Source organism: Rhinolophus ferrumequinum, chromosome 17 (genome assembly GCF_004115265.2).
Source record: "Rhinolophus ferrumequinum isolate MPI-CBG mRhiFer1 chromosome 17, mRhiFer1_v1.p, whole genome shotgun sequence".
NCBI classification, from domain to species: domain Eukaryota; kingdom Metazoa; phylum Chordata; class Mammalia; order Chiroptera; family Rhinolophidae; genus Rhinolophus; species Rhinolophus ferrumequinum.
This window is the reverse complement of record NC_046300.1, coordinates 37,734,810-37,752,068: the sequence shown is the minus strand read 5'-3', so window position 1 is coordinate 37,752,068 and position 17,259 is coordinate 37,734,810. Positions and strand designations below refer to the sequence as shown.

General features: G+C 34.6%; 1 protein-coding gene and 1 non-coding gene across 5 annotated transcripts in view; one reads left to right on the top strand and one right to left on the bottom strand.

Annotated features, from left to right (window-relative positions):
• The window catches only part of PIK3CB (phosphatidylinositol-4,5-bisphosphate 3-kinase catalytic subunit beta), a 161,018-nt gene that overhangs the window by 116,316 nt on the left and 27,443 nt on the right, over positions 1–17,259 (top strand). For all 4 annotated transcript variants that reach the window (XM_033132719.1, XM_033132718.1, XM_033132716.1 and 1 more), the window contains 3 exons: positions 9,520–9,708; positions 13,906–14,027; positions 16,486–16,629. In XM_033132719.1, the coding sequence (XP_032988610.1) occupies positions 9,520–9,708; positions 13,906–14,027; positions 16,486–16,629 (455 nt within the window). The remainder of the gene's footprint in view (positions 1–9,519; positions 9,709–13,905; positions 14,028–16,485; positions 16,630–17,259) is intronic.
• Positions 11,074–11,213, bottom strand: LOC117037363 (small nucleolar RNA SNORA15). Its single transcript, XR_004425510.1, has one exon. It is a non-coding gene; the product is annotated as a small nucleolar RNA SNORA15 (small nucleolar RNA).

Below are 17,259 nucleotides of genomic sequence, written 5' to 3'. Positions count from 1 at the left end.
ATAAAGTTGTGCTTATTATTAGCTCCCTTCATCTCATTTACGGCTACGATCTTGTAGAAGACCATATGCATATGCAAGAACAGTCTGAGTGTGTGTGAGTATGTACATATTAATGTTTTGTTCAAAGGCAGCTGTTTGTAGGTGGTCTGTTCAGTGGTAATCCTTTTTCTGATATAAATATGGGGTTCAGCAACTAGTTTGTAAGATGCAATGACATCTAATAGATTAACAATACTGTCTTTGTGAATATTACTCAGTTGAATGAGGAGGCTGTAATTTTCTTTATTTCTCTCATGTAGCAAAACAGGTATAATCAGACCAGGTTTACAATGCTGGTGGGAACCCAGGTTTCTTCCATCTTGGTGCACTGCCTTGTGGTTTCTATCTCATAGTTTAACGTTGGTGCTTGAGCTTCTTAGGTTACTATGTTCCAGCCAACAAGAGCAGTAAAAGCAAGACTAGAGGCCTCACTCATTATTTGTAAGAGTATTAATAACATGCCTCATTTCTGCTCACATCTCATTAGCCAGAACTTAGTCGCATGGACATCCCTAACTACAGGTGAGGCTGCGAAATGTAGTCTTTCGCTGGGCAGTCATGTACTTGGCTAAGAGTAAGAGATTCTAGTTACTAAAGGAAGAAGAGGAAAATGCTTATTGAGGGAAAAACAACAGTCTCTTCCACACATACACACGATTCCTATTCTTTCTGCCCAAGACTACAGAACAGATTACTTTGTTTACTTAGCTTACTATATATATAAACTATTTCTACCATCTATATTTTGCAGTGGAAATTTTTTTCTAGTTAACATGTTGCTGAGTTCTAATCTTATGGTCTCTTTTCACGTCATCAGTTTACAATTTTTAAGTGTCTTCAGTAAAACCATTCTGTATAGATTGGTAGTTATATGGAGGCCGGCAGGCAAAGGTAGAGATAATGTATATGTTTTTGTCCTTTTCACTGAATCAAAGCACTATTTCCTGTTGGCTAGGAGAAGTACCTGGCCCAGGCTGTCTTGTGCTTTGCCATTGGAGTGCTCAAAAATTTCTATAGCCCTGCAGTGCAAGTCAACTTCTACTACAAATACTTTGAGAATAGAGTTCTTTAATGAAACAAAAGAAGTTCATTACAACTATAAACTTATCAGTTAGGCAATTACTGAAACAGATAATTACAGTTTAAGTGTAAGAGATAACAGTTATGTGGCGGCTAAAAAAATTAATACTTTTCCTCCCACCGTCTAAGTTCTAACTTGGCTAATAATCAAATTAACAGAGACAGATTAACAGGAGAAAATCAAAGGTTTTGATAAATACACATGGTGAATTCACATAAGCATGAAACTTCCAAAGACAGTGAGGTAACATTGGGTATATGACATTTTGGACAAAGGAGAAAAGGTGGGGGTGGTTGCTAAGATTTCTGAAGTGAGAATGGGCGATTTATAGGTAGTTGATAAAGAGCAGAACACATATGGCAGGCAGATTCTTTCTGGTGTCTCAGCAACAGTGGGACGCGGGATATCTAGCTAACAGTCTTGGAGTCTTCCTGACTAATGCTGGGGTGAAGATTCAGATTCTCTGAGTCTTGTTTCTTAAACAAAATCAATGTCCCAGAAAGTAGCTTCAGGCTGGAAAATTGTTGGTTCCCTTCAGTTATGTAGGCGTATCTTCATTTTAATGCCCATTTTTAGTTGCCCTTTATTAGTCTCAATATCGCTCTTTGAACATCAGAAGCATACATTAATTTTTACTATTTCTACTGTGATTTGCTACTACCTTATCTAAATCAGGGGGATCCCTCCTTCCTGAGGAGGGAATATTCTTGCTCAGGTTTTGATGTACCCTTTTTTTTTTTAATTGGGCACATAGTATAGTTAATAAATTGTGAAACCAAAAATGAAAGTTTTTTTTCTATAGCCCCCAGTAACTTTCCTTCTCAGAGATAACTGTAAACAGTTTAGCTTGTAGCTACCAACCCTAATGCTGTGTATGCACTTATATACCTTTATGTGTAAATATCTATATCCTTTTTTTAAAGAAAAAATTAATGTCTTTATTATGTAATCTCTCCCCTTTTTATTTAATCTATTTTGTGGACCTTGTCATGTCTGTATGAAGAGGTCTACTTCTCTCTTTTTAAAGCTTTTTTAACATTTCATGGCATTCGTTATTAGTATCCAATAGTTAGTAAATATACATACCCCTACTGGTGGATGGTTTGCTTTTTTCAATTATTCTCCACTAAAACAGTGCTGCAATGAATATTTTATATATACTTCCTTATATATATGTGTATTTTATAGGACAGATTTCTAGAAGTGAAATTATTAGATCCAAAAATATGTGCCTTTTTCATAAGAATTCTGCCAAATTGCATACCATAAAAGATGGGAAATTTACAACCCCCACCCACACTGTGTAAAAGTTCTTATCTTTTTGCATTTCTGCCAATCCTTTAAATATGTTAATCCAGTGGACAGAAAAAGGTATCACGTTATTTTAACTTGTATTCCCTTATTACTAGTCATGTTGGAGTTTCTTTTTACTTTTTAAAATTTCAGTAATTTTAAGGTTTCTGATTATTTCTTTTCCATGGCTATCATGTCACCTTAATTATTTCTTAGGGAGTAAATAATCTTGCTTTTGAAGTGGTCTTCCTTCTTTTGGCATCTTTATAACAGTTTTCTCAAATATTTGGTGCTTCTTAATTGAGCTCTTTTTATCCTTGTGCCTTCCTGGTGGTCTGCCGATTCACTGTAACCTGTCTTCAGTAACTGTAGGAGTTAGGGTAGACTGTGCTGACACTTGGGATCTCCTGTGTGTGAAGATTTCCATACCTTCTGGGAGCCGGTGGCTCCAGGGTGCTTGGTACCCACGCCCCTCACCATTGCTGTTTCAGCTCAGCACAGAGGAAGAGGCATGCTGACTAAAGCGGATGCTCCATTTGCAGATCCCTCGGTAATCCCTTTGGTGATTACCCCTGGCCTCCTCCCACTCCTTGTATCCCTTGGTTCTGAGCTGGCCTTCCCTAGAACTGTGTTTCTCACTACTGCATGGCTTAGCACATCTGATTCCTGGTCCTGTCTACTTCTCTCATTAAAGGATCCCTGTGTTAGGCACGCTTTATCATTTCCCACAGCTGTTATTGATTAGTAGTTTTTAAGATATATCTTTTCTGACACTTCATGGTCCTTTGAGAGGAATGAATGGAATTTTGTTCTCATTCCACTGTTTTAACTGACTATTCATGTATATGCCAAGAGCTGATGACATTTCTTAATAATATCATAGTAAATTGAATTGTATTGTTTGTGTATGTATGTGTTTACATTTATTTTTTTGTGTGTGTATATATAAAACATACACACACACACATACATACAGTTCATCAGTCAGTTTAACATCACCATACTAAGGGACTTAAACCTGCCCTTGGAATTAAAAAAATTTTTTTAAATTGTGGTAAAACACACATAACAAAATTTGCCATCTTAATCATTTTTAAGTATATGGTTCAAAAGTGTTATGTACGTATTCACAATATTCTTAACACATTGAGTGGAACTGATCTCTAGAACTATTTCATCTTGCAAAACTAAAGCTCTATATCTAGTAAACAACTTACTTTCCTCCTCTCTTCTCAGCCCTTCACATCCACTATTCTATTTTCTGTCTCTCTGAATTTGACTATTTAGATACCTCATATAAGTAGAATCATACAGTATTTTATGTTTTTGTGACTGGCTTATTTCACTTAGCATAATATCTAGAGATCGTCTTGTTTGTCACAACTCGGGAAGGTGTTTCAGGCATCTAGTGAGTAGAGTTCAGGGGTGCTGCTATACTTTCTACCATGCACAGGACTGTCTTCCTGCAACACAATATCAATAGCACCAAGGCTGAGAAACCCTGCTCTAATTTAAAACACTTACGTTATAAATTACCTGTTTTATTTTCTTCCTGCAGAAACTCAGGCACAAAATCTTAATGGCTGGCTTTGGAGAACACAGATGATAACTCATCCTTTAGTCATATGTTCTGGGGATCTCCCTGGAGTGTTTTCTTAGTAGAATGATTTGGAGTCTTTACAGCACTCAATTTTAGGGAGAGAAAATATCAAACATTAAAAAAAAATTTTCAAATTGACTGAAAACTTGCAAGTAGAATGCAAAGAATTCCCATATAGCTTTCATTCAGCTTCCCCAACTGTTAACATTTTACCACATTTGTTTTACCAATCTGTGTGTATGCGCATTTTTTTCTGAATCGTTTGAGATTAAGTGATGTATATACATCATGTTCTTTTTCCCTTTCATTGTTCAGTGTGTATTTCCTAAAAACAAGAATATTCTCATGCTTAACCAGAGACCATTCATAAAAATCAGGAAAATAATATTGATAGAATTCTTCTCTGTTGTCTGAACCACACATTTCATTTAAATTTAGCCAGTTGTCTTAGTAATGTCCTTTGTAAATCCAGGATCCAACTTGGATTACTTGTTTCATATCATTGTCAATGTGTCTTTAGGTTCTTTCTAAAAGAGTTTCTCAGTCTTATCTTAAATGACTCTAACATATTTTTAAGAATACAAGCCAGTTGCTTTGCGGAATGTCACTCAATTTGGATTTACTTAATGTTTTGTCGTGATCAGATTCCAGCTATGCATTTTTAGCATGAATACCATAGAAATTGTGGAGTGTTCTTACTTAATGCATTTAATCAGGAAGCAAACAGTGTTAATTTGTTCTATTACTGTTGATGTTAATTGTTACCACTTGATTAGGATAGAATCTACTAGGTTTTTCTATATAAATAAATATTTTGTGGGGGGATATTTTGACTCTAAACATCCTGTTTCACATCAAATTTGTACTCAGTTATTTTAATATTTATTAATATATCTTACTTGAATCATTATTATTACAGTGTTTTGCCAAGTGCTGATTTTCAAATTTATTTTTCCTTTTGGATTTATTAGTTGGCTTTACCATAAGGTAGAGGTTTTTCTTCTATTCAGTTTATTTACTTACCTGTTTACTTTTATGTCTTTTTTTTATAGTAGTATGGATTCATGACTTATAATTAGTTACTGTCATTTATTTTGATGTTCGAAATGACCCAGACTTGGCCAGTGGCGGCCCATTCAAGCTCTCTCCTGTGTCTTTTTGACATGTCACTATCATTCTTTGAGCATTTCCTTCTTTCTGGTACAACAAAGTGTTCCAGGTTCATCTGGTGTTTTCTCTACCCCAGTTTTGGAATCAGTTGTTTCTCCAGGGAGTCCTGATTCCTTTTATTTGTGAAAAGTATTTAGAATCCAGGATCTGGAGACTGGGTATGCTCATTGCTACTGGCGTGCCATTGCATTTAGGCCTTTTCATGAAACAGCTAGATAATACATGTATATATTTGGGCAAGTACAGGCACAGAGATATATTTCTTTATCTAGCTATTTAAGAACTATTTAAAATGAGTTCTTATCAGTGCCTGTAATTTGGATCCACCACTACAGGATTTTTTCTGACCTTTGCATTTCCCTAGTTTTAATTTCCTTTTCTGACAGAAATCTGGATTCTTATTAACTTCAGTATATTTACTTATCTGCTTAATTCCATTTATATTCAATCTCCCAACCACATACCCATCTTCAGTCTCTGTCCCACCAGCCCTGACTTCGTGGACTGTCTCATCCCTAGCTGCAGTTAGTTAAGCCCTCAGTCGGACCAGCCACTGGTTCATTCTGCTCCTGGCAAACATTGCTGACATGCTGTCTGAATCTCCAGTGCCTCTGAACATGACACATGAGTTTTCCAGCCCCTTCCCTAGGGAAGGGGAAAGAGCCATAGTCTTTTTTTTTTTTTTTCAGTGTGCTTATAGCAGGATATACATGTTTTGTTTTATTTTGGTCAGTAGCCACTATTATAGTAATTATATGATTTTGAAAAATCGAAACATAAAGAAAAGTAGAGAATATGGGTGTTAATTTTCATTGCTTTCAACCATTATTTTCCATTATTTTAGTTCAAGCATTTGAACATGTGTCTAAGTTCACCAGTTACATTGTACAATATAATTTTCAGTACTGTTTTGGCTTTTGTAAAAGAATGTAAGATTTTGTGTTTTGTTGGGCTTCCTGCCACATTTCTGGTAGTTGGTTGTTTTTACCTTGATGTTATTCAGTGCTGTGCTTTTTATAGCTCAATAAACAATCACAGTTCAATTATACAGCTAACCCCCTGCACTCCCCTCTTAGTTTACTTATAGCTCTTTGGGATATTTACTTACAGTAGGTCTGTAAAATCTAATTTTGGTCCACAAAATTAGAGTAGGTCTGCTCACTTTTTGCAGTATTTAACTTAACAGCAGTCTGCCTTTCTCCGACATGAACAATTATTTTGTGTTGTTTGCAGTAACCGGTTTCACTTTAAGAGGTAAATGTAGGCGTTTTATTTTCAAATTCTGACTTCTCATGATCACTTTTCAGAGAAATCCAAGTCTGACTTGTAAAATAGAGCCTACTCTTTTTAAGCTGGGGCTCTGAATATAAAAACCAGTATAATCATACATAGAGTCTTTGTGTGGTACTTTTTTAATTATAAGACTTTAAAAGAGCAGCTTTAGGTTCGCAGCAAAATTGGGAGGAAGGTACAGAGATTTTGCATAGACCCCCTGTCCCCACACACGCACAGCCTCCCCATTATCACCGTCCCTCACTAGAGGGGTACACTGATTACCAGGACTGAATCTACGTTGACACATCATGATCACACAGTCCGTAGTTTACCTCAGGGGTCACTCTTGGTGTTGCACATTCTATGGGTGTAGATTAATGGATAATGACCTAATTCATCATTATAATATCGTACAAAGTATTTTCACTGCTCTGCAAACCCTCCGTGTTCTGCCTATTCATTCTTATTCACCCCTACCCCTGGCAACCAGTGATTTCACTATATTTTAGTTTGCTTAAAATAAACTAAAAAGTTTTGTCTTTTTCAGATGTCATATAGTTGGAATTAGTATGTAGCCTTTTCAGATTGGCTTCTTTCACTTAGTAATATGCATTTAAGGTTCTTTTATGTCTTTTCATGGCATGATTGCTCATTTCCTTCAGTGCTAAATAATATTCCATTATCTTTATGTATTACGGTTTATCCATTTACTTAGTGAAGAACATCTTGGTACTTCCAGGTTTTGGCAATTTTGAGTAAAGCTGCTATATTAACATCCATGTGTAGGTTTTTGTGAGAACGTAAGTTTTCAGTTTCTTTTGGTAAATACCAAGAAGCGTGATTACTGGATTGCATAGTAACAGTACGTTTAGTTTTGTAAGAAACCGCCAAACTGTCTTACCTAAGTGGTTCTAGTATTTTGCATTCTTACCATCAGTGAATGAGTTGCTCCATGTCCTCAATAGCATTTGGTGTTGTCAGTGTTCTGAATGTTAGCCAACTGTGTAGTTGTCTCTCATTTTTGTTTTAATTTGCATTTTCCCGATGACATATGATATTAAGCATCTTTTCCTATGCTTATTTGACATTTATATATCTTATTTGGTGAGGTGTCTGTTCACGTCTTTGACCCATATTTTAGTCTGGTGTTTTATTTTCTTTTTGTTGAGTTTTAACAGTTCTTTATATATTTTGGATAACAGTCCTTTATCAGATATATATATATTTTTTTGCAAATATTTTCTTCCAGTAATGGCTTGTCTTTTCATTTTCTTCTCAGTGTCTTTCACAGAGCAGATAATTTTAAATTTAATGAAGTCTAGCTTATCAGTTTTTTCTTTATAGGATCATGCATTTGGCATTACCATGTTTCCTGGAAAACTAGCCAGACAATCAATCAACTCTAATGCGTCTTTTGGAGCAAAAATTAATGTAAGACCCGGTCTTATATTATATTACATTATATAAGACCGGTTCTTATAGTAAAATAAGACCGGGTCTTACATTAATTTTTGCTCCAAAAGACGCATTAGAGCTGATTGTCCGGCTAGGTCTTATTTTTGGGGAAACACGGTATATGCAAAAAGTCATTGCCAAACTCAAGATCATCTAGATTTTCTCCTCTATTATCTTCTATTTTATAATTTTACATTTCACATTTATTTTCATATAAGTTGGGTAGTGTCAGTCTTTCAACTCTGTTCTTCTTCAATATTGTGTTGGCTATGCTGTGTCTTGTTTTTCCATATAAACTTTACAATCAGTTTGTCCACAAAATATCCACAAAATAACTTACTGCGATTTTGATTGGTTTTGCATTGAATCTGTTCAATAAGTTGGGAAGAACTGACATTTTGACAATATTGAGTCTTGCTATCCATGAACAAACATGGAATACTTTGTCATTTATTTAGTTCTTGTTTGATTTCATTCATCAGAGTTCTCTAATTTTTTTCATATAGAGCTTGTACATGTTTTGTTAATTTTATACCTAAGTTTTCATATTTTGGGGTACTAATGTGGAATTGTGTTTTTAATTTCAAATTCCAGTTGTTTGTTTCTCATGTATAGGAAGCAATTTACTTTTGTATATTGTCCTTGTATCCTGAAACCTTGCTTCTGTTGCTTATTCATTTCAATAGTGTTTTTGTTAAGTCTTTCAGATAGTCTACCTTGACAGTCATGTTATTCCCATTCTTTTTTACATTGGCATATACTATTTTGAATCTCACCACTTTAGATAATTAGTAATGACTTTTTAATTTATTTTAATGTTTATATCAAATCCTAGTTAAAATAACGTCATATACAAAGTAATATAATAGAATATAAATCCTTACAGAATCTTGTCACATAATTCTGGAGAGGTTTTTTTGTTTTTGTTTTTGTTTTTACGGTTTTGGCCTAACTGGTATAGTTTTTCTTTAAGTAGAGGGAAATGCACCTATTTCTTTTAATGTTCGTGCAATTTAGCGGCTAGATCCAAAAAATAACATGAATCTTCTTCATTTTACTATATTCTTATAAGGATTGGGAAAGAAAATGAGATAATTGTATTTTTGTCATGTTTAGTCAAAATTCAGTTCTTAATCCAAGTGGTTTTATGCCTCTAAGCCAAGACAGCACCTATTACTTTTTTTAAAAACTTCATATGTTTGGTTCATTTTTTGTGTCTGTTAATTTGTTGTTGTTTTTTAATAGAAACTGAAAATTAATGAAGGAAATTTAATTCATAATAATAAATGACTTTTTAAATCCATACCACAATTCTGCCACCTAGTGTTTGCACATGGATTTTTAACAGTATTTTCCCTTTTTTAGAACTGTTGGAGAATAATTCTTTCCTTCATCCTTAGCCCTTAACTTACAAATATTATATTCGGCAATAAAAACTTTAAAAGGGATATCCATCTTTATTAATCTTTTTGAAGAATTAGATTTTTAGTAACTCACATGTTAAAGCTCATAAATTGTTTATAAATTTATTGCAAATAAATTGGCTAAGTTTTTGCCAGGGATGTTTGCACAATTCAATTCTCTAATGAGTAATTTTACTTCTTAGAGTCGGGGTGGAAAAAAGTTTCTTGTTGTACTGAAGGAAATCTTGGACAGGGATCCCCTGTCTCAACTGTGTGAGAATGAAATGGATCTTATTTGGACTTTGCGACAAGACTGCAGAGAGAATTTCCCACAGTCACTGCCAAAATTATTACTGTCGATCAAGTGGAATAAACTTGAGGATGTTGCTCAGGTAATAGAAGATCATTTTTGTAACACCTGTTAGGATTATAAATTACTTTGTTGAGTTTCTGTACTGTCTTTTCTTACATAGATATATTTCCACAGGTTGGATAATTTTCTGCTGGAGAAATTTTGAGGTTTTAAACTCTTATACTCTAAATGGTAGACCAGAAAGTTTCAAGATTTAAAAATTCCAGATTCTATGTAGGTTTTCTGTTTATTTCACTAAACACAATTATTATCTATAGTAATTACCTATGGTGTAATTATCTATGGTGTAATTATCTATGGTGTAATTATCTATAGTAATTACCAGCACATGGTAGGTTCTGGGCTACTTCTGTTTCATCAATGAACTCCAAAGTTTTAATCTTAAGACCCTTTGCAGTGACGTTCTAAAATGAATATGTATTGTATAAAAATTACCTCTGTTTGTAGAAGTTAACATTTTGTAGCATAAACGATTCAGATCAAATGTAACATTCGTTTCAGTTGGGCAGTGTTGAATGTTTGTCTTTAGGCAGGATAGAGACAGAGGAAAAAATTTTGCTCCAAAAAGCCTACGAAATTGTCGCTCCTTGATTTAATTTTCCAAGACTGTCAAAAGCACTGGCATTTATTAAATTCAATTGGTCATTAATGCTCTATGGAAGGATCCTTGAAGTGTTTTTTAATCAGAACGAATACAATTGGCATATTAAAATAACCAAATTTGTTAACTTACTTGAATTCACCCAATCTTTTAAAAAGTTTTCTGGTTTTGAGGGTGGCCTGTTAGCTCAGTTGGTTAGAGTGTGGTGCTGGTAGCACTGATCCCTGTGTGAGCCACTGAGCTGCGCCCTCCTTAAAAACAAAAAAAGTTTTCTGGTTTTAGTAAATGTATAATGACTTTAAAAATTTATTTTAATCATATGCATTTTTAAAATCTTTGATTTTATAGTTTTACTTCAAATTACATGTAGCAAGGATTTCTTTTGAGTTTATTTCTTAATAATGTCTTAAAGATTTTTTTTGAATCATGTTATGTAAGTATATTATAATGGGCTTCATTTAAACTGTTCCACTGTTAGACCACATGAACATTACTTACTCTGAAAAGGAGCTGTTTTTGTCATTTGGATAGGTTTTAATTGTTCTGACATAGTTATCTTCTAACCACTTACTTATTTAAATTCAAGGTTAGTTTTCCATGAACCCCCATAATGATGGAATATAAGATATAAACCTTTTTTAGTTGGCACATTGGCCTACTTCTCATGGATTGTGTCCCGTTCTAAGTGCCTCCTGAAACTATCCTTCATGAAGACATACATCATATTATGTTGTATAGAATGAGAGTACAAACATTTCTCATAATCCTTTTTTCTTCTCATTTGTTTGTATCTACTTTTAAAAATGATATTCTGTGAAGAAACTTGGCATACCATCATAGCCCTTTCAAAGGGAAGACTTTGCTTTTGCGTGGTGTCTGGCTGTGTATGCTACTGATAAAAAGAACACAGTATTCAGTCATGCCATCTTGCTATATTCTTAAAAGATGTCTGAGAGAGGTTTCTTATGTCAACTGTCAGGAAATGAATGAAATGAGCTAATTTATGCTAAATATTCTTTATTTGAACAGTAGGGATAGTGACTTTTATATTCAGGAATTTATCATGCTTGTCTCATTTTCGTGAGGGACTCTAAAGCATTGTTATCAGATATAACTTAACAGCCTCCATTTTAGTAGAAGAAAGTTGGTAGTGTAACTTAATACTCAAGTACAAACACCCAAGTGTATGTAAACAGGTGTAGGAAAATGTGAATTTCACAATCCTAATCCCCCTTTTTAGTAGTCTAGAAAAAAAGTTAATGGAAACCCTGTCTCCATTGCCAGTTACAGTGAACTTGTACAAAAGAACACAAACTATGTTTTCAATAGATCAATAGATCAATTACCTTGGGAAGTGGAGAGCCAGAAGCCTGGTGCAGTTTGTACTCTTAATTCAGTAGGTGTAAGCCATGGGTGAAAATTCTATAGAAGAGTAGCCCATTAATACACAGGAGAACATTCTTTGGCATAATGCAGAAGGGATTTCAGTAGTTCTTTGCAGCAGGCATGTAATTGTTTTCACTATATGGCTGAGTCAGATTTCCCTTCTCTATTTGCTTCCATGGGTTTCCCCAAGCTAAGGTGATGGGTTTTGGTAATGTATTTAATTTTATGTTTATATCATTTATTTTTATTTTTTTTTTTTAAATTTTATTGGGGAACAGTGTGCTTCACCGGGCCCATCAGCTCCAAGTCATTGTCCTTCAATCTAGTTGTGGAGGGCACAGCTCAGCTCCAAGTCCAGTTGCCATTTTCAATCTTTAGTTGCAGGAGGCGCAGCCCACCATCCCATGTGGGAACTGAACCAGCAACCTTGTTGTTGAGTGCTTGTGCTGTAACCAACTGAGCCATCCGGCCGCCCCTATAATTTATTTTTTAATAATTGTAAATAATCTTACCAAAGGTTAATTACTTTCCAGTAGTAGGGGCGTTTTTAACCCATAACATAGTTGAACCTCTAGTATTACAGAATGTTATCTATCCTTTGCAGTGTTGTTTTTGTGAAGTAATATATGCTAAGAGTTTTTTTACTGTTGTTTTAGACCCTCAAGAAATGGTCCCCCAATTCCCTATCCATAATCAGGACTGCTGGTTCATTAGGGCCTTGGGGAAAGGATGGAGGGGGCCCATCAGTGATAAAAAGTGGGGTGAAGTGGGTGTTTCATATCTTTAAACCAGTATTTCTCAAACTTTTTTCATTATTACACTCCTTAGGAGCCATTTTAGACATTTTCCGTCCTACTAGTCCCATCCCCATGAGATTTTGATACCATAGACAAGTGTATGTCTGTTTATGTACTGTATGTATATGTGTGCTATATATATATAAAACAAGTAATAAAGCTGTTCTTTTCAATGCAGATGTAAGAATAATTAAAAATTTAAGATAAAATTAAAATTAAGAAACTAACATTTTACTGTATTTGTTGAGAAACTTTAATGTAATTTATGCAAATTGTAATAAATTTCATATCTTTGTTAGCAATTTATATAGATGTATACTAATAATGGCGATGTAATCCAATTTTTTAAAACTTATTTGAAAGCTATTTTTCTATAAATGTAAATTGAAAAATTAAGTTTGTTTCTTAAAAGTTATCTTTAGTGAACTTTGAAATTTGTTTGCTAAGAGAAAATACCTTTTAACTTATAGCTGCTGGGTATTCATTCAGATATTAACTTTTTGGAGGCACTTGACATAATTAATGAGGGGCTGAATAATTTGTAGAATTAAAATAATAAAGTATAAGCTATTTTTATTTAATTCCCAAAGCCCAAGCTTCGCACAAAAGCTCAAGAGATTTAGGCTCTCTGGAACCAGGGTTTCCAAAAATGTGGCCATGTGTCCTCAAACCCACCCTCTACCTGCAATTCCAGCTCATCTCCTTAAGGATTCTTTTTTACCCTATGTCTAGATCGTTTCCACATGGCACGTACAAATAGGAGACTGGCTGTGTTTGCCTTATTTATAGAAAATAAATAACTGGGTACTGTTTATTTCTAATGGGTTACTTATTATGATTTAAAGGTTTTAAACATGCTATGGTTAATAAAAAGTTCTGTTAAGCAATAGATGCTCTTAAAATATCAGGAGCTAAAAGGGAACTGCCTCAAAGTAACGTTATGTTGTTGTTGTTAATGAACTTCATATGTAAATTGCCTGTCATTAACTTGAGCCTTGCGGCTTGTATTTGTACTTTGAGTTTTCCCTCTAAATATTTCCTCATCGTTTTGTGTATGCGTGGATATGCATGCGCTCCCTCCCGCCCTCCTCCCTGCCCTCCTCCCTGCCCTCCTCCCTGCCCTCCTCCCTGCCCTCCTCCCCCTCTCCTTTTAAAAGTTAGTTAATGGCTAATGACTGTAGAATTCATATGTTGACTGTACATTCTAAGCTAGTACTTAATAGCTTTTCTAACCTGCTTATCTATAGAATGTTTCAACTATAATTTAAGACAATTTTTATTAATTCGTATTACCAGGAATGGATTTTTGAGGCCTCTATAATTGCAAGTATGCTTCTCCTTTCTTTCGACCCCTCCTTACTACTATATGCCATGGAAAACTAGATTACTATTTTCCCCTGTAATTTCTGAACCAGTTTCAATTTTTAAACAGCTTCAGGCGCTACTTCAGATTTGGCCTAAACTGCCTCCCCGGGAGGCCCTGGAACTTCTAGATTTCAACTATCCAGATCAGTATGTGCGGGAATATGCTGTGGGCTGCCTGCGACAGATGAGGTATCTCCTGAGTTGGCTTTCTGGGGGGCAAGGAATAACTTGGGGGTGGGTAGAAAAGATGATGAATGCTTGAATGTCTCAGAAGGAAGGAAAAGGCTAGGAATTATTCCGAGTTCAAAGCATTTGTTTCTTCCCTCCCTCGCTCCGTCTCTCTCACATTCTCACTCTCTCACATTTACTCTATAGATATTGTAAAACAAAAACATACTGGGTCCGAGGTCCCCATCATCACCCTCAGGTTCCGTGATTCACTAGGTGGACTCACAGGACTCGGCATATAGTCATATTCTTGGATGGTTTATTACAGCCAAAGGATACAGAGCAAAATTGGCAAAGGACAAAGATTCATGGGACAAAGTCTGGAGGAAACCAGGCAAAGTTTCTAAGGTTTCTTTCACTCTGCCTAGAACATACCAAAGTTCTAGACTCCCAGAAGGAAAATGGGTGTTCTGCATAAGCCATATTGTTTGCGAGCCATTCTTACCTGGTAGGGTGGTAGAAAGCCTTTTGAAATCTGTATTTCCAGATGCCAGCCAAGTGCCAACCTTTTTAAAAGCATAGCAGTAAGGCCTGCTGTGTTAACTCTTTTTTTTTGTCTACCCATAATTAATAAATGTTGATATTTTGTCATGATTATTAAAAACTTCTTATTATTAAGCAAATAGCATTATAGTTAAAGATGAAGTCCTCATAGTTTTCTTGCCCTAGTTTGATAGAAGTAATCCTGATTACTTATTTTACTTTCCAGAGGCAACCATAGTCATAAATTTGATGTGTATCTTTCTATAGCACATTTTTCTGTTTTACCACTTTCTATATCTATAAAAATACAGATACAAAAAATTAAACATTGAAAAGTCATACAGATGTACATTGGGCTGTATGTATTGTTTTACATTTTGCTTTTTAAAAAATGTAAGATTAGGTTTTTGAGGTCAATCTTTCCCATTACATATAAATGTAGTTTCCTTTTACTACAGTATAATATTCTGTCATAGGGATATATCTTACTTATTCCATTCCCCTGTTGAGGAACATTTTAAGTTTTCTCCAGATTTGACTGTTATAAACAATGCTGCAGTGAACAGACTTGTATAGTTCCCTTTGGACAATACATGTGTGAAAATCTGTGGGAGATAATTTGAAATGTTATTATTCAGACAGTCTCAGAAAATGGGCGTTTTCAGGTTTTTCCATTTTCTTTCTGGTCTCAAAAATGAGGGTTATACTGTATGGCTATTTGATAAAAAAATAAAAGTTCTCAGAAAATTATGGATACTATAATTCTTTTTCTTTTTAAAAGTGTATATGTTTTAAACCATGTGGTAGCCCACAGAAATTACACAAACTCATGAGTAGTGGTCATTTTGGAGGAGTGAAATTAGATGTGTAAGGAAAGGGAATCCTCCTTCTATTTCTTCCTTTCTATCTTTTACACTATTTATAGCTTTTATAATGGCCATGGATTTTATAATAAACTTTAGGATTGTTGTGTAGATAGTTTTAAAATAGTTTTAAAAAATGAGGCTCCCAGTTGCTCCTCAGTCTGAAGTTTTCATTAGGCCGAGTCAGGTGTTTTTCTTAAATGTATTGATCCCCAGGAGGAGATGGCTGTGATCTCCATGTTCCATTTAGGCAATTCTGATGCGTTTCCCTAAGCTCAATGTCTAGTTATGAGGGTTTTTTTTTCTTGGTATTCCAGTACCTTGGGCTTCAGTGCCACATCTGCCTTAGACTACATTCTTAACCACCTATTGTCCGAGACTAACGCCAATGAGTAGTAGACTTGGGATTCGTATCTGACCCAGCTGCTGGAATTGCCTCTGATGGGAGTGTGTTTATATGTGAAGGGTTTGGAGACAGACACGAAATACATAACCACTAACCTTCTGCTCAGTTAATTACAATATTATGTTACATTAATTAGTGAATCAATTCCCACTTACAAATACACTCATTTCCTTATCTTTCAAACTATTTGCATTTAAGATTTTAATTATTCATTGGTTATCTGGGAGAAGGGTTATCTAGGGTTATCTTAACCCTAATGGTAGGAAAGGAAAATAAATTGCTGGCATACTAATAGAATATTTATTTTAAAAAATTGGTTGGTTAATTAAGTTTATAACTTTAAGCATGATCAGAAATCAGTACCTAATTTTATTGTAACTCTGGGCTGATTGTAAATATAATTGTCAATTATAGCAACCTAGTTAATTTAATAAAGATGCCTCATGTATCTGCTCTTTGCTCCCTTCCACTCTTCCTCCCGCCCATCTGAAATCCTCAGCTTTTCGTATGTTATTGTAAGAGTGAAACAGTGACTGTAAGCATTCAATAAGCCTGACCCCAAAAAACCATTGTGTTTCAGTAAGTTAGTATTTGATAATTTGATAGGAAGGGATCTTTTTCTGGCATGGGGTTGAGTGACTTACTGTGTCTTTTGTTTTTTTTTCAGTGATGAAGAACTCGCTCAATATCTTTTACAACTGGTGCAAGTTTTAAAATACGAGCCTTTTCTTGATTGTGCCCTCTCTAGATTCCTACTAGAAAGAGCACTTGCTAATCGGAGGATAGGGCAATTTCTATTTTGGCACCTTAGGTAAGTGTTTTATATTGCAGTTTGAGACTATCTTGTACTTTTGTTAATATAAACCAGTGTAATACAGGACATTTAGCAAAAACAGTTTAGTTGTTTCTGAGCCATCTGTAAGATTGATACTCTCTTGGTATCTTCTATTTCTTGATAACCAAATCCTCAATTTTCAATTCAGATAAGTATCCCTCTATGCCTTCTTGATTTTTAACTGAAATTAATAATTAGTGTATTGCTGTTTTCCTGTAAAGTGTATGTATTTAGAGTAAATGTGTTAATGTGTTTAGACAGAAAACCAGACTTATTCCTTCCAAAAGGCTGTGGGTAGTAATATTATATCATTGCTGCTACAGGGTAAAGATTTTAAAGTTTTCCTGTAACAACAGAAGCTTTATTTTCAACTTCTTTATTAACTAGGTCACTTTCAGAAATACATGAACCTGTTTCACCAAATTTATGTAAACGTAAAATCAGGAAAGAGAACTAAAAGTTCTTTAGTTTCCTATGAAAATTGTTAATTCCTCATTTCTGACTCTGTACTGAGACATTTTTACTTTTTTCATCTGGACTTCAGAATATTGAAAGTAATGATTATCAGGAAAAAAATAACTTCCCTTTTAGGCTTAGCCTCTTAAA